At 48.2% G+C, this 26632-nt stretch overlaps 1 protein-coding gene across 2 annotated transcripts in view; it reads right to left on the bottom strand.

The window, feature by feature from the left end:
* The window catches only part of IL13RA1 (interleukin 13 receptor subunit alpha 1), a 56090-nt gene extending 39674 nt beyond the window's left edge, over window positions 1–16416 (bottom strand). Inside the window, exons 1-4 of one of the 2 annotated variants that reach the window (XM_045995094.1) lie at window positions 16067–16416; window positions 9417–9556; window positions 2416–2554; window positions 109–229 (exon numbers count right to left, since the gene is read on the bottom strand). In XM_045995094.1, coding sequence (XP_045851050.1) covers window positions 109–229; window positions 2416–2554; window positions 9417–9556; window positions 16067–16142 — 476 coding nt within the window. In that variant the 5' untranslated portion in view covers window positions 16143–16416. The remainder of the gene's footprint in view (window positions 1–108; window positions 230–2415; window positions 2555–9416; window positions 9557–16066) is intronic. The other variant, XM_045995093.1, reaches the window with a different exon arrangement.
* Window positions 16417–26632: the final 10216 nt, after the last annotated feature.

Here is a 26632-nt window from a genome sequence, read left to right as displayed (position 1 = left end):
AAAACCAGGCTGTTCTTTTCTGTTTCGGTTTTCAAGTAGGTTGGATCACAGCGTGTCCCAAACCAACATGACCCGTCCTTCCCCTGTACGTCTCCCGCACACACTCACCAGTAGTAGAGGGTATAGTTGGTGTCGGGACTTGCATTCCTCCCAGGGAGCCAAGTACACTTCATGTAGCTCAGGTTGTGCCAGACGCATTGTAGCTCAGTAACAGCAGACTCGGGATCACCTAGAAGACCCAGCCAAGGATTTAGGATGCTTCCTGCCCTGTCAGACCAACCCGCCAAACCCTTTGGGGCACGAGGGATGGTAAGAGTGATTTATCTAGAAAGTCAAAGCCTGATCTCTCACCCCATTTAACCCAGAAGGCACCCAGGATGGGGCACCTGGGTGGCTCAGTGGGTTAAGCCTCTGCCTTCAGTTCTGGTCATGATCTCAGGGTCCTGGGATTGAGCCCTGCATCGGGCTCTCTGCTCAGCGGGGAGCCTGCTTCCCCCTCTCTCTGCCTACTTGTGAACTCTCTCTATCAAATAAATAAATAAAGGGGCGCCTGGGTGGCTCAGTGGGTTAAGCCTCTGCCTTCAGCTCAGGTCATGATCCCAGGGTCTGGAGATGGAGCCCCACATCGGGCTCTCTGCTCAGCACGGAGCCTGCTTCCTCCTCCTCTCTCTCTCTCTCTCTCTCTCTCTCTCTCTCTCTGCCTGCCTCTCTGCCTATTTGTGATCTCTGTCTGTCAAATAAATAAAGAAATAAAAATCTTAAAAAATAAATAAATAAAATCTTAAAAAAAAAAAAAAGGAGGCACCCAGGATGGAGAAAACCCAAACCTAACTTGTTATAATTTTCTTTCTTACCTCCAGATCCCAAGAAAATATCTTTTTTATCACTGAGGGACCCTAACTTTGTATTCCTAACTGGAAAAAGCGTTTCAAGGTCAAATAACATTTCCATGGCAGGAAACGAGTACAGCATTCCTAAATGAATGTGGAAACACAAGCAACCCATATCTCTAACCTGTCTTTAAAGAAAACAAGTCTACTGAGTTAGAATTTACCTTCCTGTCTTTTGACTGATACTAACACAGCTTGTTTTAAAGACAAATCATTCCTCCTGAAGCAATCTGGGGGGAAGTGAACACTATTATAACTCCTGGTAGCTGTTGACTGTGTGGTAGGACTTTGGGAGCTGTATAATCGTTACCATCTGAAGACTCTACTGTTAGAAAGCCTTCTGAGTTAAGGCATCATGTTGGGATTCGGGAAGGGGTTTTGTCCAGAGACATCCTCAACCATTTTACTGTTGTACTACAAGTTAGGTTTTTCAGATTATTTATTAAACTTCTAAAGAAATGAGAGTAGGGGAGGTTAAGTTGTTTTAAACCAGGCTCCCAGCCTCATGGCAACACTGAATTCTATAATTTTACAAATGAGACTTCATATACTTTTGATCTGTGCAACGCAGGTAGAGGGAAGGGCCTGGAGAACAGCCACATAGTGCTGAGGTTTGGAACTGGGAGAGATGGGACCCCTCCAAACACGGGGCGAACTGAGATTCATAGATGAGATGTACCCAGCATTTACTCTTTGCTGGGCACCATTCTAAGCACCTCACACATACTGACTTCCGTAATCCTTTCAACAGTCCTGGGAGGCAGGAACTATCATCAACCCCATTTTACAGATGAGGAAAGTGAAGTGGGTAGGGGCTAAGTCAGCTGCTAAAGGTCACGCAGCTGTTCACTGGCAGAGCTGAGACTTAAACTTGGAAATCTGGGCTCCAGGAGCCCTGCCCTTCACCAAATAAGCTCGTCCCTGCAAGCAGCCCAAGTGCCAGAAAGAACTAGGTGACAGGTGGGGGGGGGGCAATGAAATGACTAACCTGACCATGTGAAAGCTTTCCCCAGGGCTTGTCCTGAACTGGAGCTATGCCAGCTGGCCCATTTTCCTTTTATAACATCTTTCCCCAACTATATCTTGCATATCAAGCTAATCTTTCTATCAAATGAGGAAGATAGTACTTTGGGTTTCTTTAAGGCACTGGACCTGTAATCTGAAAGCCTAAAGCAACCCACTTGGTTCCCTTCTTCCTCATGAAATGGATCGGGGTGATAATCCATGCCTTGCTCGCTTCACAAGATAAGCTTCTGAGGCTCAACTTAGGGGAGGGTGCATATGCGTGTATATTACATGCCAAATTATTACATGCTATAGAACTCTGAGGCACAGTTATTCAAGTCCTGAGCACCTCGAAGGCAGGGACGTCCTCGTATTTATCACCTAATATACACGTGCCTAGAACTAATCAGACTCAGCAAATATTTGAAAACTGAATGAATTAACGAACACTGAACATAAACACATGGATAATTTGCCCTTATCCCCCAGAGTACCAACAAACAGTGCTTTCGGTTGTTACCTTCCGGGGGCGGGGTGCACTTCTCCACCAAAATGCTAGGATTGTCACTTTCACTGGTGCTGCACTGGGACCCCACTTGCAGACAAATCCTCTCGTTCAGGGGTACTTCTTTTGAACGATGGGTTTCAGGAGCAATTTTCTAAGGTTAGGAAATTGTAAAAAGGCATTTGCTCTAGCAAACATACAGCAATACACGTAGGTGATAAAACAGCATGTTCAAATGTGTTTTAAAAAAGAAAAAAAGGAAGGTTATCAGATGGCATAGGTCAGTGACTATCAACCTGCGGTGATTCTGCTCTCCCCGCTCCCCCCATCCTGGGGAACATGCTGGGCTGTCACAACTTAGGAAGGCACTGCCACTGGCCTGTAGTATGTCGAGGCCCAGGATGCTGCTGAACATGGCTCGGTGCCCAGGACAGCTTTTCCTCCCCCTAACAGCAAAGAATCATCTCGTGCCAAATGTCAGTGGTACCAACATTGAGAAACCCCCGGAGAGAGAAAAGACAAATTCCCACATTTTAAATGTATAAACATCATGACATTTGCCTATAAACCTACCATGCTCACGCATCAACTGTCTAAAATTTTAGAGGTAACACAATAAGATTATCGAAACTCAATTCCTAGGGGCACCTGCGTGGCGCAGTCAGTTAAGCGTCGAGCTCTTGGTTTCTGCTCAGGTTGTGATCTTAGGGTCATGAGATCGAGCCTGGAATCGGGCTCTGTGCTCAGCACAGAGCCTGCTTGGGCTTCTCCCTCCCTCTCCCTTTGCCCATCCTCCCTACGCTCCCTCTCTCTCTCTCTCTAAAAATGAATAAATAAATCTCTTTTTAAAAATTCACTTCCTAACTAGATGCAGTATATTATCAAGATCAAGGTACAAACTGCTTTAAGAATCCAGTAATCCTGGTCACCTGTGAGGACGGAAAGGAAAGGAGGGCCTGAGGGACCAAAGAGAGAGTTTTCATTAAACATCTTTCTGTACGTTTGACCCTTCTGACTCCCTGGCACAAGCATAGAGATTTCAAGGGATGCTACATGCACTGAGTACACCACACCCTTATTCTGTAAAGTAGATGGGCTTGTGGAGCTAAAGAAAGCAGACTTCTAGAGCACATACAGATGTAAATCACAAATCTGTGCATTACGATTCAGAATAATGAGATTAGAGCGCTGTTAAGGAAATTAACATCTCCCAAGCTGAAAACAGTTGGAATAATTAAGAATGAAGCTGCTTTTAATCAGAGCTCCAAGGAGCTTCCTGTTTTGCAACGGTTTCTGACTCAAGTTGGAGACAGCATTTCCTTTTAGATACGTGCTGATGGCCTTAAAGTGGAAAATTTGTCAAATTTACCTCTATCTGCCCCCCTTAGGAGCTACTCCGCTATTTCCCATGCCTGTGGCCCGCTGAGCATGAGGGCAGCTGTGACATACCCCCAGAACCAAGAAGTAAGGGTGCCCTCGGACAGACAGCTAGCAGACCAACAACTAATGAATCATAACAAAGACACACAAAAAAACCAAGTTAGAGAAACTGAATAGCTCTTAGGCCCAAGCAAGACAGCACTTTGAAAAGGGAGCCAGCTGGTCAGCCCTGAAGAAAAGACAAAGAAAGGTATGTATGCGAGCAAATTTCTGGCAGGGAGAAAAGAGGAGGATTTGGCCCCATGGACACTATGTACTTTTGTCCCGGCAAAGCTATGCCTACCTTCAGTGAGACCTCTAGCCAAGTACATTTTCACAACTAATTTCTGGGGGGTATAGCTCAGTGGTAGAGCATTTGACTGCACAACTAATTTCTGATTCCTTAACAGGAAACCTACTTACCATTTGCCTTTCTACATAGTTCCTGCCTACAGGGATGCAACACACCAGTTATGCCAACAGAAAGCTTTCTAGAATGTTTTTTCACCGTGATAGTTCTCGGGGCAAAGTAAGGAACTGGCGCTTGAGCGATGAATGTGTGCTGGGGAAATGAGGGTTCTCAGCCTGTGAATCATGGTAACAGTGGCACGAAAGTTCCAAGTGCAAATTTCACCAAGATCACAATTTTACCAAGCCCGAGTCCTATATACCTTGAAAGGAGCCACCCTGGCTCAAGGATCCTCGATAATTCCTGTTTGGAAGATAATTCCTGTCTGTCCTTTGAATAAACCAGGCAGAACATGTATGGTTGAATGCCATAAATCAGAATCATTATGGGAAAAACCCCAGTTCTCTTATTATATTAGATATAGTTCCAGTGGGAGGGCTGAGGAATTTTATTAAGCAAAGATTTTTATTATAATCAAATTTTTTAAGTTAAAAAAATACTTTAATACTTAATCTGAAACTTGTCCTTGAGGGCATATAAATAACAACTCAGGAAAGAGACCATAGGGGGAAAAACAAAATAATTTTTAAAAATCTCTTTCAGAGGCGCCTGGGTGGCTGAGTTGGTTAAGCCTCTGCCTTCGGCTCAGGTCACGATCTCAGAGCCCTGGGATGGAGCCCCGCATTGGGCTCCCTGCTCAGCGGGGAGCCTGCTTCTCCCTCTCCCTTTGCAGCTCCCCCTGCTTGTGCTCTCTTTCTCTCTCTCAAATAAATAAAAATCTTGAAAAAAAATCTCTTTCAAAGTTTAAGGTAAACAATATTAAGTTGGCATGAAAAAAGTAGAAACCCCAGTAGTCAATGATCACCAAGGGAAGCACATCTCTATCAGACAAGAAACTAAATCCCTCCCCTCAGATCCCAAGGAGGTTGCGTGGACAGCTCCCACGTGACTTTCGTGACTTTCGGAGGTGGTGACTCACTCTCCTGGTAGCTGCTGTAGGACGACATTCTGCCCCACCCCTTGGGGAATCTGGGCTTATTTGAAAATTTATCAAAAACCAAGGCCAGCGTCCTGAACTGGACCCTCCCTTCAGGACCAATGTGCATTTGGCTGGATCACACCTTTCCCAATTCCAGATTCCTTTCTCAGTAGAAAAAGAGCATGGGCCTCAACTTCTGCCCCTCTGGATGCCTGGATGGAACAACAGCTTTGTAATTTATTCACCTAGTGAGACTTACTATCTCTGGGCGATGAAAGAGAGCTAATCTGAAGCCAAAGCACATAAATCAACATTCTTTTAACAACACCAAGCCGAGAAAACAAAAACAAAAACAAAACTTGATGCCAGATCCTCCTTGGACTTGCCAGATTGGGAAACTAGTAGATACTGCTAAAACAATGGTGGAGGGCAGCCACTTAAAACTGAGCTTGTGTTCTTAGAAAAATCATCTGTGAATCCCCAGCTCCTGTGTTAATGATCCTCCAGTCTGAAGACTGAGAACAACCTCAAGGGTTTATCTCACTTAGCAACTTAGGATCTTTAGACGGCCACCTAAGCCCCCCTAACATGTGCGAACTATGCCAAAGCCGCTCCTTCAGTATGCTTCAAAGGGCATATGCGCCCCAGTTTTGTCTGAGGATGCTAATGCTTTGTCTGAAGGATGGAGAGGGGAGAGGGAAATCACTCCTGCCATTCACTGCCAGCCTCAGGGTTACAAACTTCAAAGGTTGGCCAGGAAATCTCCCTCACTGCTTACAAAGGATAATCCATGTTCACCAGGAGGGCAGCAGCCATAGCCATCACCACGGCCATCAACACTGTCCCGTGGCTGGAATATAAAGGAGCAGGCCTTAGGCAGAGGTCACCCTTTGTGGTCTCCATCTGGTCTCTTCAACGGCAAAATGGAGGGTAATATTAGGTTGAACCATATGACCTAAAGAAGCAACAGTTTCATGTGATTCAACCTCACAATAATAATAATAGTAAAAGCTGACAGTTATTGAATGTTGACGCGATGCCAGGTGCATTACGAACACCATCTCCTTGAACACATGCACCACTCACACGAAGTAGGTCCTACCCCAGCATTTCACAAACAAGGAAATGAAGGCTCAGAGAGGTTAAGTGACTTGCTCGGGGCCACACACCTCTGAAAGGGGAAGAGACAAATGTTCAAACCCAATGCTGTCTAATTCCATTGCCTCCTAAAGCCACTTTCAACTCTAACCATGTCTCCCTGATCGATCCTCGGGTGTGCACTGCTGGCTAGTGAATATGGACCTGTTAGGAAACAAAGGTGACCTCTCCTCAGTTTCAACGAGATACTTAGGCGAAGCACTTAAAGGTCTTTCCTGGAATTTCTTAAGGCTGAACTAGGAAAGTCGCCACCAAGAATCCAAATGCCTACAGCCCCTCTTTAGGAATAAGAGGAAGCCCACAGTTTAAAAAGGGGAACTCAACTCCTGAAAGTATTATAGTCTTCTGCACTGAGAGCATCTCTCTTTTTTGTTGTTTGCTTTTTTTTTTTAAAGATCTTATTTACTTCTTTGACAGAGAGAGGGAGAGAGATCACAAGTAGGCAGAGAGGCAGGCACAGGGCAGGCAGGGGGTGGGGGAGCAGGCTCCCTGCTGAGCAGAGAGCCTGACTCGGGACTCCATCTCAGGACCCTGGGATCATGACCTGAGCCGAAGGCAGAGGCTTTAACCCACTGAGCCACCCAGGCACCCCTGTTTGCTTTTTTTTAATTGAAGTATAGTTGACCAATAACGTGATAGTCATTTCCAGTGTACGACATAGTGATTCCACATTTACATACCCTACTCAGTGATCCCCACAGTAAGTCTAGTTACCATCTGTCACCACACAGTTATTACGAAATTATTGGCTACATTCCCTATGCTGTACTTTTCATGTCCATAACTTAAAATTTATTTTAAAACTGAAAGTCTGTATGACTTAATTCCCTTCACATACTTCACCCATTCCCCCCCATCGCCGGCAACCATCAGTTTGGTCTCCGTATCTATGAATCTGTTTCTGTTTGATTTTGTTTGTTTCTTTTATTTTTTTGACTCCACAAGAGTGCAATCATATGGTATTTGTCTCTGGTTCCATCCATGGTGTCACAAGTGACCACATTTCATTCTTTTTTATGGCTGAGTAATATATATATATATATATATCCCACATCTTCTTTATCCATTCATCCATCAATGGACACTTAGATTGTTGCTTCTACACCTTAGCTATTAGAAATCGGCCATTGTAAATGATGCTGCAATAAACACAGGGCTTCGTGTATCTTTTTGAATGAGTGGTTTTGTTTTCTTCAGGTATATACCCAGAAGTGGAATTGCTAGATCATAAGGCAGTTCTATTTTTAATTTTTTGAGGAACCTCCATTATTATTTTCCATAGTGGCTATACCAATTTACATTCCCAACAACAGTGCAAGAGGGTTCCCTTGTCTCCACATCCTTGCCAACACTTAAGATTTCTTGTCCTTTTTTTTTAAGATTTTGTTATTAAATAATCTCTACAGCCAATGTGGGGCTCAAACTTACAACCCCGAGATCAAGAGTTGCATGCTCCAGTGACTGAGCCAGCCAGATGCCCTGATATTTCTCATCTTTTTGATACTAGTCATCCTGACCTAGTAGATACTGCTAGGTGATTTGTCTAATTATGGTTTTGATTTGTATTTACCCAATGGTGAGTGATATTAAGCATCTTTTCATGTGTCTGTTGGCTATCCGTACGCCTTCTCTGGAAAAAAGTCTATTTGGGTTTAGAGAACCTCCTTTAAAATGCAAATACTTCTGGGGCACCTGGGTGGCTTGGTTGGTTAAACAGCTGACTCTTGATTTTGGCTCAGGTCATGATCTTAGGGTCCTGGGATTGAGGCCCCTGTTTGTCCATGCTCACTGGGGAGTCTGCTTGAGGATTCTCTCTCCCTCTCCCTGTGCCCATCCCCACTGCACTCTCTCTCTAAAACAGATAAATAAATTTTTACAAAAATTAAAAAAATAAATAAAATGCAAATACTTCTGAGTAGCCTCAATTCTTCATCAGTGAACACCTGAGCTATAATGAGCACTTCAGCAGGAAAGGGGCACAAATGGCAGATTAGCCAAGTTTCCCTCCAAAGGAAGAACTTTATCCATTCTCAATTTATTAAGCTTTCACATATGTTATTTGTCATGTCCCAGGAAGCCAGGGAAGTGAGTAGAGCCATACTTTACACAGCAGGAAACTAAGGCTCAGAGAGGTTAGGTAACTTGCTCAGGCCACACAGACAGCTGAGTGGTCCACCAACTAGAACCCAGTTCTGACTCTCCGTGCCACCGAGCTGCATGAACCTAATGATCTTGAAATTCACTGAGCCAAAGCCCTGTCACTAATATCAACTTCTCATTCAGCCTCCTCCTGATTCTGGACGAATTCAACCCCAAATGTCCCTGATCTCCCCCCTCACTGAAAGAAGGCATAAAGATATAAAACAGTTTGGGACAGATGATCTGATGCTTTGAAGAAGCTGTCGAAGAGAAGGGGCTGCAAGCTGATCAGGCCTGAGCGAAAATTCCGTTGAATAAGACTATCATAAAGAATCTACAAAAAAAAAAAAAGAATCTGAAATGATCCAATCTTGTTAACAAAAATTCACTTGCGCCAGCTGTCCACATCTGACTGGGAAGGCTGAACGTTCCCCTCATTTTTTGTCCGGCATCGGGAAACCTAGTCAACCCTATCTGCCCCGGTCATCTTACTTTCTCACTTGCCATGTGGCCATTCACTCTGGCATTGCATGGTTCTTGCCTATCTGTGTGCATGTCGTTAGCAAGACAGTGAACGTGTGGTCTGCATACAAGGCCACAGGCAAGAACACGGGAACACATTTTCACATAATTATTTGTTGAGTGCCTAGTGGATAAAAGATATCTGGCATTTCCTAACAGAGTAATCTCATTGCATTTGATTATCAGATAATGAGCAAATATTTTCAAATGTTCAAATGCTCAGCTTTTTTCCCCCAACAGTCTTTTCATAGTCATTTTCCCAGGTAAAATTGGGACATGACCCAAAACAAAGTTCCCAATTTGAAGTAAGATTAGAATTCCGTTTATTCTTGGCTCCAGTTCATAGTGTTCACTTTACCTCATCAGTGCAATATGTTCTAGAACACTCACCTTATCCTGCTTGTTGTCAAAGTGACTAAAATACCGTAAGGTGCAATTCGGGCTGGCTCCTTCAGGAGGATCCCATGTCCATATGACCGTGCAGAGGTTTTCAACAGAAACACTCAAATTCGTCACAGGTGGCTGGGTTTCTGCTCAAATCAAGCACAAGAAATAAATTTATCAACATCAGCCAGTGTTTTCAGTAAGCCATTAAAGCCATTCCTCCCAGTCCTGGACGCCAAGAAGAATAAAACTAACAACAGCTAGAATTTACTGAGCCAGGCACTGTTCTAAGTACTCTCCCCACTAATCCACTGGCTCGTCACAACCATTTCGCGAGATAGGAACTATCAAGTCATTTTAAAGATGACGTGACTGAGGACAAAAACACTGAGTCACTTGCCCCATGTCCCATAGCTCATGAACAGCAGAGCCAGGATACATACCCAGAAAGTGTGCCTCCAAGGCCACATTCTTTTTTTTTTTTTTAATTTGACAGAGAGACACAGCGAGAGAGGGAATACAAGCAGGGGGATTGGGAGAAGAAGCAGGCTTCCCGCTGAGCAGGGAGCCCGCTGCAGGGTTTGATCCCAGGACCCTGGGATCATGACCCGAGCCGAAGGCAGAGGTGCAACGACTGAGCCACCCAGGCACCCCCCAAGGCCACATTCTTAACTACCTGCTATAGTGTGAACAAAGGGAAGAGTATGGTGTTAAATTTCCCTTTCCCTCCTGCAGGAGTTTGGGGTTCCCTATGCTTGGGATCGACACCTCACTCAACACAGCCACTTCAATCTCAGCAGCTTCACGAGCAAGTTCAAGCAGTACATCTTTCATCGTGCTTGCTAACATGGCTTGGTTAACTGTTGTTACAACTTTTCCAAAGAAGTACTGAGGAAGATTTAATAGTTCTTGTTGCTCCCCTGAGGTCTGACACTACACAGCTGGGACTGTAGCTCTGACTAATCTGAAGAGGGAAGAGAGGAGGAGAAACTGAACTGGTGTCTTAAAAATGTGTTTCATTTGGAGAAAACCCACCACTGCCTCTACCAAATATTTAGTGACCCTATTATTTTGGACCAGCTCTATCATCAGGCAAAGAAGTGTTAATGCTTCTGCCAAAAACAGGGAAAGGCACAGAGCAGGGGTTGGGGGAATGAAACATCATTTCAAACTTGGCCGACAGCCCCCGTGACCAGGACTACCAGAATTGTCCCCCAGAAACTAGATGAGGACCGTGCAGGGACTCTCTTTCCTATCTTGACAAATTCTCTGTAAATTGAAAATTATTCCAAAATGAAGTTTATTAAACTAGTTAAAAAAGAAAAACCAATCCCTCCAAATAGTCCAACGTTGCAAATGTAATCATTAGGAATTACTTACGGGCCATAGTTGTTTTAATTTTTCAACCCGCAGAGTTGTATCTGATACTCTGTGCCACCACTCTGGAGGGCACTGGGCCTCTCGCATAATCCGTAACTACTTATACCATTACCTTCCTCTTTAACAGAACAAAAAAATGCCTTTTGTCCCCAAACAGGAGCCCCACAGGCACTACATAGTTGGCATTTTCCCAAAGGTCAGTTGTATTCATAGCCTGCAAAGGCCCTGGACTCTCCATATTCATTCCCTCCTTCCCGAATCTTCCCCCATTAGTTTTTCCACAAGGCTGACCAAAGGCCCAACTGCGGGGAGGAGCAGAAAATTCCTACTGCACTGCATCAGAACCCAGCTCTTGTCTGAAAGCCCCCACAGCTCGGGCAACAGGGCTAATGTGAGGATTCTAAGTGATGACTGGCGAGCACAACTACTCCATTTTGGTCTTTCTAGCATCACATGGATGAAACTTTTGAAGACAAATCATTCGTCAACCACAGAGCCCTTAATAAAACCTTTGTGCCGGGGCAACTGGGTGGCTCAGTCGGTTGAGAGCCAGACTCTTGGTTTCAGCTCAGGTCATGACTTCAGGGTCATGAGACCGAGCCCCGTCTTGGGCTCCACGCTCAGCACGGAGTCTGCTGGAGATTCTCTCTCCCTCTCTCTCTGCCCTTCCCTCCCACCCCCTCCCTTTCTCTGTCTCTCTCAAATAAATCTTAAACAAATAAATACATAAACAATAAAAGAATAAACACTTTGTTCCTCCTGAAGACTATAATCTACTTTAGCCTTATCGGCCTTATTCTGCACTTTCCAGAAACAGAGTGCAGCAAACTTGCTGACGCTCTACCTTCCCATCCCCGCACAAAAATTAAAGCCCTGATTTTTAAAAAAATACTACCTATTTATGGTTCAAATAAATCACACTTCCATTTTCAAGGCGACTTATAAAATCTACTTTTTAACTTCAGTATTTTGCTAGAACAATGGCCAGTATGATTCCTAATCTCTCCAGTGGGTTTATTTTTCTCCACCTGTTCTGAAGTGTCTTTTAGTTAAATCTTCTAATTGGTTTGCATTTTTAGGCTACTTGTGGCTAACTGCCATCGTTTTTTTCCGCCTAATGGTTCCTTCCATTTCCCTTGAGATTGTTCTGCTTCTTGTACTTTAAAACACACTCACACACGAGCGCACACACAGACACACATCCGGAAACTTAAGATATAGTCTCCAAAGTTTAGATATATATGAATACGTGTGTATATATGTATGACACACTGAGATATGTACATACATAAGTGGTGACTGTACTTCTAAAGATCTCTGACAGGGGCGCCTGGGTGGCTCAGTGGATTAAGCCGCTGCCTTCGGCTCAGGTCATGGTCCCAGGGTCCTGGGATCGAGCCCCGCATCGGGCTCTCTGCTCCGCAGGGAGCCTGCTTCCTCCTCTCTCTCTGCCTGCCTCTCTGCCTACTTGTGATCTCTCTCTCTGCCAAATAAATAAATAAAATCTTAAAAAAAAAATAAAGATCTCTGACAGTTCCTCATGTGTAAGACATAATATAATCTCAGTATAGTGCAGGACTAAGAGCATGGACTCTGGAGCCCGACAGCCCGAGTTCCTGTCCCAGCTCTGCTACGCAGTAGGTGGAAGTTACTTAACCTCCTCTCTCTGCTCTAGTTTCCTTAGGTACAACACAAGCATGAAAATAATAACCCATCAGAAAAGGGTCATTGTGAGGATGTAATGAGTCAATACAGATAAAATGCTCTGAACAGTGCCTGGGCCGGAGCGAGTGCTATGTCAATGTTAGCTATCTACTTTCTTTTTGAAGAGACAAAACCAGCTGTCAATAGTTGCTTTGGTGCTGTGAAACAGACCCGTCTGTGGGACAGAACAAGTCAGACATTGAATTTCAACTACTTCTTAAAGGTTGATCATTGCCTTCAGAAAGGGGAATGGGCAGGTGGGAGGGACTCAAGTGGGTCACCCCACCCCCCCGCCCCCCAACTCAACTTCAGACCTCGAGTGAGTCTGTACAGTTACCTAGCACAGCGTCCTGTTCTACTTAGGACACAGTCCGTGTTCTTTCTAATAAGGCATGCTGCTTAGTGATTCGTTTTTGCTCTCTCCTATTCCATCCCAGGAGCTGGCAGAGGCATGCCTATTCCCGGAAAAGTTAAGGAAATCACAACAGTCATATATGAGTCACCGCCTCCTTCCCTTACATCTAGTCAGTCATCAATCTCTATCCCTTTCTTCTTGTAACGACTCTCTTAATCATCCCAGTCACACCAGCATGCTCTGCTGGGCCCCGTGAGGCAGGCTGACACCAGTTAAATCACAGCCCCGGACAGGAGGCATTCACAACACATCCGTCTAGGGAACATCTTCAACCCCAGAGCCCCGTGTAGCTTTACACTCCAGCAATTCCTGTCACCCGGGGGCGGGGGGGGGGGGCTGCTTGTTTCTCCTCCGCTGTCATTTCCCCCATGCTGTGCCCAGCTCAGGGCCTTCATGGGCAAATGAAACTCTTCTGCCTGGACTGACTTTGCCAACACACCTTCTTGCCCAGCCGGGCTGCTCGTTGCCCACAGAGGGAGCAAGACCCTCTCCCCCGCACTCCTGCGTTTAGGCTCCTGCTGGTCTCCCCCACCTAGGAAGAACTTCTCCACCCACTCGGGTTCCCTCCCATCCTGAAGGTCTAGCTCAAGTTTTTACCACTCCCACCCAACTGCCAGCCCTCACAGCTCTCCCTCTTCCGGATGCCTATAGTGCTTAGGGTTTGGACCGCGTGCTGTGGCAATTATAAAGCGAGTCTCCAATACACTATCAATAACTTCATAACCGATGACCTTATACAACCGTTCAGGGATCCCAACCAGTCCTGCCCTGCAGCTCTGGGAGGTGCTCAGCTCCTCTCCCAGCCAAGGACCCCCCTCCCTCCGACAGAGGGAGGCACTGAATACCATAGTCAAGAGCGTGACCTCTGGAGTCAGACCACGTACCCCACGAGACCTGGAACAAGGCTCTGAACCTCACCATGCCTCAGCTACCTCATGTACAAAGTGGGGACTCACAGCAGTGCCTACAGCATACGTTTTGTGTAAAAATGAAATGAAACAACGTAAGCGGAAAAACTCAGAATGCTGCCCTGCACAGAGTATCCTAAACAGTATATAAATGCTAGTTGTGGTTATTAACGCATGGCACCACATGGACCAGCAGCCTAAACAGACTAAACAAAGCCAGTAACCGAATCATATTTATGAACACCGAGAAGCTTAGAGCTAGGAAGGGCCCTCAGAATTTACGGATCAGAAAACTGCCACGTGAGCAAGGGGAAATGATCAGCCCAGAGCCCCACAGCTGGGAAATGTCAGAGCATGAAAACTTAAGTCCCGTTTTGTTTTGTTTTTCCTTCACCATATCTCCTTGCGAGTCTCAGTATTTCTAACGGGAAAAAAGCTTCTGTATTCTAAGTAACAAAGTTCGCAATGAACCGCTGAGACAAAATGTGATTAAGTGGGGGTGGCAGGGGATGATCTAGAAGGCCAGCTGTTGTTTCAGGTGTGTGTTGCGGGGGGGAGTCTGGAGGAGGGAAGGTGTTGCTGCAGGACGGTGAAAATCAGGACCCTAATGAGTGGGGTGACCCTCAACCAGTCCCTTCCTTTCTCTGGACTGAGCTTCCATTTATGGTTATAAGACTCCAATTCCCATCCCCACCTGAACTGGAGGCAGGTGGAGGGGGGGCGGCAAGGGTTAGGCTGTATCCTCTAAGGTTCTCCACGAACCCCCAGAGCCTGGCTCAGGGCTAAACAACGCAGACACTTGAATAATTATTAACTGGAAACCTCAAAACTGCCTGAGGCCTCCACTCTAAAATGCTACCTTTCAGTAAAGGCTTCCCACTTCACCCTATTTGTAATGGCAAACCCCTTCTCCGCTTCTTTTTTTTTTTTTTTTAAGATTTTATTTATTTATTTGACAGAGAGAGAGATCACAAGAAGGCAGAGAGGCAGGCAGAGAGGCGGGGGGGGGGGGGGGGGGGGGGGGAGCAGGCTCCACGTTGAGCAGAGAGCCCGATGCAGGGCTCCATCCCAGGACCCTGAGACCATGACCACTGAGCCACCCAGGCGTCCCTCGTTTTTCTTGATTGTACTTTTCGCCATCCGACATACCTGATATTTTACACCCCCCCCCCCCCCACCGCAGGCCTCTGCCAATAGCACAGAAGCTGTACAGGGCAGGGGCTTCGTTTGTGGCACTCACCGTACCACCCCCATCCTCAGCCCCTAGAACACCAGCTGGCACAGAGGGCACTGCATTCGTTTTGTTGACTGAATCAATAGAGGGCATCGAGATTGCCCAATCAGCATTTCAACTTGGGTTTCCAAAGCACCACGCACTGGTGAAAAGGCAATGGGCAAACTGTGGGTGTTTGTGTCAATATGGTAATAAAAGCTCTCTAATTTGGAGCTGCTCTTGTCACCCAACGTGACCAGGCCACTGGAGCAGGGAGCTGTCTGGGAGGGAGTCATTCTACTCTTCCCGGCAGAACTCTCCCTGGTTGATTAATGAAAAGTTGCCGCACAGGGTGAGGGGTACACACGAACCCGCGGGAGTACCCTGGCAACTTTCCTGTAAACCGACAATTATTTCCAAATATAAGGGTCATTAAAGAAACAAGGCGTGCACCCGGATGCTGCTCCGGGTTTCCAAACGGATTTCTCAAATGCCAGAGGAAGCCGTAGCCCTCACGTACTTTATTCTCCGAGGACCGACCGGGGTCTTCTGGGGCTCCTTTCAACTCCACCCCCGCACTCGACCGGCGGGGTCCCGGGCAAGGAGCCCCGGGGCGATTCCCCGCTTGCCCGGACCTCGGTCGCCGACACCGCCGGCTCCTGGCCCCCTCATCTCCACCCGGGTGACCGGCCGGGTCCCGGCCCGCCGCCCTCCGACACCGCGGGCAAGCTTCTCTCCCGCGCCTGGGCCCCGGGCTCCCCGGCTCTTCCCGACGACGCGAGGGAAGTGAGGCGGCGAGTCGTCGTCCCGCTTCGCCACCGCCGCCCGCGACCTGGGAATGCCCCGTCGCTCCCGGCCCCCCCCCCCCCGCCCCTCGAAGGGGGCGCCGCAGGCTGCGGTCCCCGAGCACCGAGCGTCGTGAGGTGATCGCCCCCCGCCCCCCAGCGCCCTCCCTCCCCGCAGCACCCCGGCCCCTCTCTGCCGCGACCCCAGCCGCCCCCCTCGGCCGCCGCCCCGGGCCCGCGGCCGCACTCACCGGTGGGCGCTGCGCCCCCGCCGCCGGCGCAGAGCAGCAGCGCCCACAGCCCGCAGAGCCGCGCCGGCCGCTCCATGCAGCCCCTCTCGTCGGAGCCCGGCCGGGCGTCGAGGCTCGGCAGTCTCCGCCTCCTTCGCTCCCTCTCCCACTTCCCGGCTCCACCGCCCTGGAGACTGGGGGCCGGCGCAGACCGGAAAGGCCGCCCCGCCCACCCGCCGCAGGTAACCCGAGCCGCGAGCCGCGGGCGGAGGGGGCGGGGCGCCGGGGTCTCCGCACCTCCCGCGCCTCACGCCGCGTCACACCTGGCCCCGCCGCCGCCCCGCGCCGACCCCTCCGGAGCCCGGGCTCGGCTCCGGCCAGACTGAACTTCCTCGAGCACGTCGCGGCCCAGCCCAGGCGCCCGCCGGTCCCGCCCTCCGCGCGCCCGCGCCAGCCCCGGCCGGCGCCGCCTGTGCGCGCGGACCTTCGGGGCCCGGGTCGCGGGGGACTGGGCTTCCCCGCCTCCAACTATCCCCCCCGCCACCAACCCGGGAACCGGGGCAGGGCCACTGACCGGAAGGAGCCTCGGCCGGAGACGCGGCTCCCAGTTGTCGGTCTCTGAGCCGCTGTTTGCAAAACTCTGACTCCAGCCTTCCTAATCCCAACACCACCTCCCAGGGTGGGCCCGGGCCCAAGACCCAAGAGGGGACTTAGCGGGGCGTGCTGGGCGAAAAGGCCCGAAGGTGTGTTGGAAAAGTGGTAATACATAATATTGAGTCGGGGGTGGTGGTGGGGAGCAAAATGTTCAATGGGAACGACGGTGCCATACCATGTCCAGTACTTGCATTCTGAAAAGCACACAACCAACTTTCTAGGTATTTCTTTTTCATGGGTTTAGAGCCAGAAGGTGAGTCAGAAGGACACACGTTGAACACAGAAAGTGGGTGACTACGAAGGTCAATGAGGCTGGGGCTGGAGGAGAAAGGGAACCCCTATTACTTTCTTCTTGCTGCTGTAACCAATTACTGTAAGTGTGGTGACTTGAGACGGGTTTTTTTTAGAGTTCCGGAGGTCAGAAGTCTCACTGGGCCAAAACCAAGGCATGAGCAGAGCTGTGCGCCTTCTGGAGGTTCTGAGAGAGAAGCAGTGTTTAGCTTCTCCAGGCGGCCCAAGCCACTGCTCAGGTCACTTCTCTTGACTCGGGCCCTCCTGCTGCCTTTTTTCATTAATAAAAACTTTCGTGATTAGATTGGACCTACCAGATAATCCTCATCTCAAAATCCTTCACTGAATCGCATTTATGGAGTCCCTTTTGCCATATAAAGTCACATATCCACAGTTGGCTGGGACCAGGGCATGGAGATCTTTGGGGAGGGGTGTTACTCTCTCACCAGCCCCCCCAAAAGGATCACATCTGGATACGTGATGATACCCACTAACATAGGTGTATTTCGGTTGAATTAAGCCAATGTATACAGAAATCTGTTGCCAAAAAATACAGCAGTAAAAATGCTGATAACACACCTAGTCTCTAACGTATTGGAAACAAAGGCCTCGCTCTGAGAATTATGGCCCTCGAGTTCAAAAAATATTTGCTGTCCTTCCAGGAACTGGGGGAACCACAAAAAAAGCAGGCCCTGCCAGCAAAGAGCTGCCACCAATGTGGGGGGCTCTCATAAGGACAAAAGCAAGGAACTATGGGGCGCAACGAAGGGGCACCTTCTGGGACAGAAGGGGCAAAGGAGGCTTCCAGGAGGCAGGCCTGCCTGCATGGAATCTCGAGATAAGTCTTGCGTTCAAGATTCAGAATCCCTCCTTGTCTGCATGTGTTACTGAACAACATCATGGTTATGAAAACACTTTGTAAACTATGGAAGCTGGTAGAACTGAGAGATATTACTGTTATTTCTAAATCCCCCTGCAAACAGGCCAGCCAGGCTCTAACCTAAGACCCCTTCCCCCAACTCCCCGTTGCCATCACCACACACATACACTTGTTGACATTTGCTCTAAACATTATACAACAAGTTTATAATAACATTTCCAAAATGATTATGTCATTGGCCTTTTATAAAGTCTCGACTTGGAACAGGAGCCCCTGGGGACTGGCTTAGTGCCATCGTGGGCACTGTCTGGCATAGACTGAGCGAGTGCCTAATGAAATGAAGTGTAATGGCAGCAAATGATTAGCAAAACAAGGGTCACGACTTGTCATTAGCCTCCAGAAAAGGCCCTGAGAATTGTGAGTGTGGTGAGGCAAAAGACAAAGGGCAGTGGCATGACCATAATAGTACTGGGCTGCTGACCGTGAGTACAAGTGTTCTAGACAGTTCCACTTCCCCCCTACCCTAAACATCAAGATATTTTGGAGGGAGTGGGGAGGCTTAGGAATGCTGTTTCTTCAACATTAATCTTTTATTTGTAAATTGTCTTGTACTTTTACTCAAAGAGCGTCTCAGATTGAATTAGCCCACTGCTCTGGTCTGTACGAAGATGAAGACAAATGGATGGCTTTCCAAGAATTGCAATAAACACCTCTTATTTGGGCTTTGTGTAATCTGAGTCATGATGAGTCCACATCAAGTTTAGCTTTAATTCGTAATTCATTGAACCCCTGATGATTTGCGTGTGAGATTACCCATGTCTTTCTTTCCCCTTTGGCCCCGAGGTGGCTGGAATTCTGGACTCCCCCCTAGGTACCTCAGCCACTCCAGCTGGCTTTTTGGATCTTTACCCTTTTCACTAAGGCTTCCTCCTTTTTGTGAGTGGAGTTAGAAAAGGGTACAAGCAAGGAAATAGCTAGCGGATGGGGGTGGGGAAGAATGATGTTCCTCTTTCCAAAGTCAGGTCTCCTTCCAGGCAGTTAGAAACACTCTCCTGAATTGATAAAGGACAGACGCCAGCATATATACCAAGGGCTTAACTAAGACTTCTGGCCCCTTAAATAAAAATCTCACGAAGAGTCTTCTGCCTTTTATCAGGCCCAAACCGAATAGATACTCACCGCCACCACGGTGTGAAGAAAAAAAGGGAAACAGCAAATAGGGAATTTCCCTTCTTCTGACACTAAGCTATGGCTCCCTGCGAGGGTTGATTTGTCCTCCTCAGGGGACATTTGGCAATGTCTGGAGATATTTTTGGCTGTCCCCACTTGGGGTGGGGGTGGTGCTACTGGTATCTAGTGGGTAAAGGTCAAGGATACTGCTGAACTGGACAGCCCCCACCACCACCCCAGCAAAGAATTATCCAGCTCAAAATGACCATGGTGCCAAAGTCAAGAAACCCTGAGCTCGTGTACTCTGTTATATTTGTACTTGGCCCCTAACCATCCATTGTCCTCGTGCCCACCGAGAATTAGTGAGAGGTTGACGCTCTGAGTGTTTAACCTTGACACGTTCCTTTCCTGCATCTGGTGTGCGCGTGGCTTCCCCGCCCAACCACCCAGCCGCGCTGTCGCTTCTATCACAAAACACCTCTCAGGTCAATTCTCTGACCCTTCCTCGCCTCCACGGGTCTCTTCAGGTCCTTATGGCTTTGTCCTTATGGCTTTGCCCTTATAGTCGCAAGGGTCTGCACATCTCCCCTCCATGAGACGAATCTTCCCGATGTACAGATCTGATCGTTTCTGATCATTTCACTCCCTGCTTCTTAAGGGACACCCCCCCCCCCCAGAGGCCACAGGCGGTAGTCTTGCCATGTTTGCCTGCAGGCTTGCTTCTTCAGGGCGGCTTCCTCACATTTTTCACTGTCTCTTCATCAGCCGGGCTTACCCAGTCCCTCGGCAGCCCAGCACTCTCAGCCAACAGGCCAGCTTTAGGCTCCAAGTCCCTTGCAGGTGTGGAGGCCAAGAAAAACAAGGCTGTACCCATCTCGAGTCTAGCCCTGACGTAAGTGCAGCCATCTTGATGTTCCAGATTATCACAAAATACTTCTTGGATTCTGACCTACTCAGGTTAGCACTTTAAACAGTCCCTCTCTCCTTTAATGATTGATTTAAACCCCCGGACTCCGCTGCCTCTGTCTTTCATAACTCCCCTATACATTCCCCAACTGATCAATGTTGACCCGAGTAGGTAGGGACAACTCTACGCCCCTACTCAGCAGGAAGAAATTACAGAAGATGAGACCTTCCACCTTCAACAACCTTAAAGATTTAAGGGTCAAAATTGTTCAGGGGAAAATGTGGAGGCCGAGAAAATTAAGGCCATCCCACCTCAGGTTTAGCCTTAGCATAAGTACAGCCATCTTAGCTCCAGCAGCCATCTCAGACCCCTGTGCCCAAGGGCTGAACTTTCCCCCACCCTGCTTTAGTAACCCCCACCCTGCTTTGGTTCCAGGAATCCCCACCCTGCTTTAGTAACAGGAACCTATAAATACCCCTGCCTTAACTAAGCTCGGGGTCCAAGTCCCTACTCCACTGTGTCGGGTATACTTGGGCCCAAGCTTAAGCTTGTCAAATAAACCCTCGTGCAATTGCATCGGTGCTTGGCTCCTTGGTGGTCTCTCGGACGCGAAAACTCAGGCATAATAGCAGGCACTTTTGTTTGGCCCACATCGTGTTTAAATATATTTGGATTTAGATTCTAAACATGAAGGAAAAAATCAGGAGATTTTACATGACACCCCAGATTTTCAGCTTCTCTTAAGAAATCAGAAGCTCTGGGGATGCCTGGGTGGTGCCATCAGTTAAGCGTCTGCCTTCAGCTCAGCTCATGATCCCGGGGTCCTGGGATCGAGTCCCGCATCGGGTTCCTTGCTCAGTGGGGAGTCTGCTTCTCCCTCTGCCTGCCGCTCCCCCTGCTTGTGTGTACCCTCTCTCGCGCTCTCTTCCTCTGACAAATAAATAAATAGTATCTTAAAAGAAATAAAGATACCAGGAGTTCTGGTAACGTTGGACCTGTGTTCCATTGCACCAGCCGTCAGGAGGTGCCAATGAGGAGATGCTACCTTATCAACGGGACATGTGCTGTCTGTCAGCACAGGCCTTATGCTCCTTGGTCTGGCCTGCTTCCTTCCCTCACTACTTGCCTGACCCCGTTTGTCACCTCTGACGTTTTCTCTCTACAAACCTTCCCTCTTGCTGTTCTTTTTGCCCGGAAACCTCTTCCGTTCCTCAGCCTTGCATTTTGTAAGGTTCTTTAACCCCCCAATACAAAATTCTTTACGCTCGCTTCTCCGTGGTGCCCATAGCACTCGACAGAGTCCTCTACTGTAGCAATTAACAGAGAGGTTTGCGCATATGTCTAGAGCCACCGCTGGATTCTAGCTCCTGGAAGGCGGAGACACTGCCCAGGGTAACTCTAGGATTCTCACCTAGGAGGAGCTTTGGGGCAGTCATCTGATTGGAAGGGACAACTACCAGGGGGCTTGTCCTGAAACCGTGGGCGTACAGCGAGTGTGGACACACCTCTCTTCCTTAGATTCTGAGTTTGTTCGGGTGGCTTGAGCAAGCACGCTTCTGGCACCAGGGAGAACGCATAGTGGAATGTGACCCGGTCAATGTCAGTGACATATCGTGCTCTCGGGTCTGGGCTTCATTGTCTTGGAGGTTCTTGCTCTGCTGTAAGTGGTTTTCCTCTACAGGTTTAGTGATGCCAAGAGAGTGTTGTTTGCACAAGGGGCTCGTGACCGGATCCTCTGGGTTTCTCCTGAGGCCGAGAAGCGAGGTGCTGGGGTATCTGTCTGGGTCAATGTCCTGAAGCCAACTGACCTCTAGGTCTGCAAACTTCACAGTGGTTATTAAATTGAGTCTTGGATTCAACAAGACACTCGTGTGCCCGGAACTCTCCACCATCCTCCAAGGCCCGACCCTCACCCACCTTTCCAACCTCTTCTCCCGCTGCTCTGCCCAAGGCACATTCCTCCAGCCACACTGACCTTCTGGCCATTCCTCACAGGAGTCAAGTGCACTCCAGCCTCAAGGTCTTTGCCCTGCCCTGTTTCCTCTGCGAGTTGCTCCAGCCTCCCAGGATAGCCACACATCTTACTCTGTCGCGTCGTTTAGATGGCTCATCGAAGCCCGCTCTGACCACCATTTGAAAATGTTAAGCCCCACCTGTACTTGTCTGCTAGCCCCCTTCCTGGGTCATTCTGCCCCACTACCCCAGAATGTAAGCTTGGTGAGGGCAGGGAATGTTTTCTGGTTTGTTCCCAGCTCCATCCCCAGCACTCAGAACTGTACCAAACACACAGTTCATCCTCAATAAATGTATGAATGCTTACATCACACTGTGCCAGGTGCTGCGAGGGATACCAACCGACCAACGAAAGGCAGCAGTTCATGTGCTTGCCCTTGAGAAATTTCCAGTGGAAGCTGCGGGAAGGTATAGAAAACAACAGGGGAAATGCAGCAAACAAATAAACAAACAGAAATGCTCAGAGAAAGGCAAGAAGGACCAGTGTGGTCGGAACTGCTTTGGAAGACTTCTTAGAATAGATGGGAACTGAGCTAGACCTTGAAGGCTGATCAGAACTTGGGAGAGGCAGACATACAATGAAACAGAAAGAGAAAGAGAAATAAGTGAACAGCAGTCACTTTTATGGCTGGCTCTCCGAAGCAATAAGGAGCCACGGAAGATTCTACGAGCAAGGTGGTGACATAAAAGTGAGGCTGGGGAGATCTGGTTTTCTGAGATCGATGATCAAAACGTCCTTAATTCTTTCCTGGAGGCCGGAAGGCTGGGGGAAGACTAGTCCAGGTGTTGGCAGTCAGGGACAACGTCGACCTCCACCCAGCTTCCGGCTCCACCATCAGATCCCAAGGGCTTCGAGGCTGGTTCTTCCCTGGGCCCAGCTATTGGGGGGGGGGTTGCCACTCTATGAAAAGAGGGTGCCCTCGGGGCCTGGCACCCCTATTCTTTCCTGCACCTCTTGAAAGCAGTCTATACCCTGCCCAGTCGCTCCATGGCCTCACTCCCTTTGGGCTGCAAACTCTTCCGCTCTGGAATTGGCTCTGTTCCCCTTTCCAGCACTTGGGTCTCTGAAAGAGGAAGGGCTGCCATTTGCCCGCATCCAGGGCTCCTCCTTTGGCTTTTGGTTTGGTCTGGGGTGCTTTCGTTGACGCCACCTCCCCAGCATCTTAGCGGGGATCTCCCACAACCTTTTCACTGCACTCTCTCCCCACCGTGCCTGACCCCATGTAGGTCCTGTCCCCTCCCCTGGTCTAGTCTTCGCTCACTGTTGGCAGCGTTTCATGGCATTGTTACTGCCTCTTAGCCTCTTGGCTAGCATCAGTGTCTGACTGTCTGTCTGTCTGTCTGTCCGTGTCTCATCTGCTCAGCCTCCAGACTCCTCAGTTTAAAGATTCAAATGCCTCATTTGCATGTTAGTGCCCCACACCTTCTTGCGCTGAAAAGTCTCCATTGTTTGTTCACTTAAGCAGGTAGAGTAATTCACATTCAGCCTCGCCCTCATTCACGCAGCCTCTTTGAGGAGGAGGAGGCCATTTGCATAGCCGTGACTCCCACGGGAAATCCACACTCTAATTTGCACACACACCCCCACCCTGGGGTCGCTTTGCCTACCTGCCTGTTGGACAGTTCCCTAAACAAGCAAGGGATTGAGAGCCTCAGTCTGGAAAACACTGGGCTGGCAGGGGGGGGTGGGGGGAGGGGATACATGGGAGCAGCCAAACTCATTGCACCCTCGCCCCAAATTGTCCTATCTCTCCCAGATCCCCTCACCAGGATCGCCTTTTCTGACTGTACTAGTTAGAACCAGGCAACTACAGGACCGCAATCCGGCTTCGTCGCTGGCATCCCCAGGGCTGAGTGGGGGGCTGCGTGCGCTCTGTGCTCAGAACGGAAGGCCAGCCTCCCCATTTCTCAGTCACAGTAGCGAAGGCCAGTCATTTCACCTCTCTGCAGCCTCCGTTTCCAGGATGGCAACCCCCCCCCTTGCAAATTTGATGAGGTTCGCTTTGTGACACAATGTAGAGTTTATTTTTGTCAGTGTTCCACGAGTGTTCTAGGAAAATGGATATCGTTGGCTCTGGAACAATGTGGGGGTTAGGGACGCCATCCCTGTGTGCTGTTGGAAATCTGCAAAGAGCTTTTGACACCTCCGATGCTTAGCCTACTCTCCCCAAATAGTGTACTGTTGATGTGAGGCCTTACTGATAACATCAACAATCAATTAATACATGTTTTTATATGTTCTCTGTATTATATACCATCTTCTCACTATAAAGTAAGCTAGAGAAAAGAAAGTCTTATTGGGTGGGGGTGCTTGGGTGGCTCAGTCGGTTGGGTATCCGACTCTTGGGCTCAGCTCAGGTTTTGATCTCCCGGTAGTGAGTTCAAGTCCTTCGTTGGGTTCCACACTTGGTGTGGAAACTACTTTTAAAAAAAGAGATAGAAAGAAAGAAAGGAAGGAAGGAAGGGAGGAAGGAAGAAAAGAAAACCTTATTAGGAAAATCTTCAGGAAGAGAAAATGTATTTACAGTACTCTGCAGTATTAGTTGAAAAAAATCCATGTACAAATGGGTCTGCACAGGTCAAACCCATGTTGTTCAAGGGACCCCTACTCTCAAGTTATGAGCCCTCAATGCTGACTGTGGTGTGTTCTGTGTTCTGTGGTGTGGATCAAGTTTGTGGATCATGTTGGTCAAATTAATATTCTTGCTAATTTTATGGGGTGCCTGGGTGGCTCAGTGGGTTAAGCTTCTGCCTTCAGCTCAGGTCATGATCCCAGGGTCCTGGGATGGAGGCCTGCATTGGACTCTCTGCTCAGTGGGGTGCCTGCTTCCCCCTCCACCCCCCCGCCTACTTCTCTGCCTACTTGTGATTTCTCTCTGTCAAATAAATAAATAAAATCTTTAAAAAAATTTTTTCTTGCTAATTTTTTTTGTCTGTTGGACCTATCAATTACTGTAAGACATGTTAAAAATCTCCCGTCATGATACTGGATGGTAGATTTGTCAAATTTTTTTTTAAGATTTTATTTATGTATTTTAGAGAGAGATGGAGGGGGAGTGCAAGCAGACAGAGGGACAGAGGGAAAGGGAGAGAAAGAATCTCAAGCAGACTCCGCACTAGCCTGGAGCCCAGTGTGGGACTCGATGCCATGACCCTGAGACCGTAACCTGAGTGGAAATGAAGAGTCGGACACTCAACCTACTGAGCCACCCAGGCGCCCTGGATTTGTCAAATTCTGTGTAGACTTTAGTTGTAATACATTTGTGCTGGTTTTTACCATCTGATTTTGTGCCATTTATCCCATTTTTTTGTTTCTTTTTGTCCTTTCCTCTTCGACTTCTTTTCAATGTTGGGATCCTGGGATTCTTTTTCTCATTATAAGGAGGTGTTTTATCTTTTGTAAAATAGGCATAATAGTAGTGCCTACCACAGGGTTTATTGTAAGGATTAAACGATATGAAGAAACTCATGCTGAAGGTTAATCCAGTGCCTAACATATAGTAAGCACTAATAAATGGGAACTATTATTAGAAGTCCTAGTACTCTATCATCTTTAGGGTTCCCTTGTGTCTTACGGTTCCCCTTCTATTGTTCTCCTTTCTACTGACATGGTCCCATTTGTTCTCAGTCCTTTTTCTTTCATTTCTCCCTTACTGCCATTCAGTTTCCTGTTTCCTCTTACTCCTTCATCCCCAGGCGAGCTCCATGTGTAAGTGGCAATAGCAATGGTAAAGCCCCTTAAGGAAGAGAGTCAGCATGGAGGGGCTTGGTGGCCCAGCGAGGGCAGGGGCAAGACAGCAATGCCTTGTCTACTGAGTACCATTCCTCAAGGTGACAAAGATACCACCTAACATGAAGCCAGCCCTATGCGTCACTCTAGGTTGGCTCTGATGAAATCAGATCTGCTGTGATCATCGGTTTCTGTGAAGTGGGTACAAAGCCATCGAACTCGCCGCCTAGGGTCCAGCTGCATTCCTCAGTACAGCTGGAAACAGCTGGGTCCTCACGGTCCACTCTCAAGAAGGAGTCCTGCCGTGGGAGAGTGGGTGTCACCTCACTAGGAATTTGTATATGTACAAACCAGAACCTGGAAAGAGGAACCATTTCTGCTCAAACACATTGTGGTCGGAGGAAAATTTTGTCTTCATTGTTGTGACAGAGCTGCAACTAAATTTAGCAAACTGTGTATTTTTGTGTGTGTGTGTGTGCATACACGATGCTTGGAGAAAGCGACACACGATGTTTCCGAAAAGCAAAAACTCCCCAGACCAAAAATGAATTCCTCTTCTGATTTGGTATCTGATTGTCATGGCGATCCCTTAGTCCATTTACTTCAGAGTTTGCCTTTTTTTTTTTTCAGTGTCCTTTGGAGCATGACATTCTTTCAAGAGAGACTGTGTCACTGGAGGAACCTTGGCACTTGGTGGAGTTTTGGGTGTTTTTCTGTTCTCTGGTGGTTTCCACACTTGGATTGACATACACAGAGGTGTTGAACTTCCATATTACGAATGGGTCTCACTCAAAAATCTTTTTTTTTTTAAAGATTTTTATTTATTCATTTGAGACAGAGAGAGAGCAGGGGGAGGAGCAGAGGGAGACGGAGAAGCAGACTTCCTGCTGAGCGCAGAGCCCAATGGACGACGCTGGGCTGGATCCCAGGACGCTGAGATCA

Source organism: Meles meles, chromosome X (genome assembly GCF_922984935.1).
Source record: "Meles meles chromosome X, mMelMel3.1 paternal haplotype, whole genome shotgun sequence".
Lineage (NCBI taxonomy): Eukaryota > Metazoa > Chordata > Mammalia > Carnivora > Mustelidae > Meles > Meles meles.
This window is presented reverse-complemented; position numbering and strand designations above follow the sequence as displayed.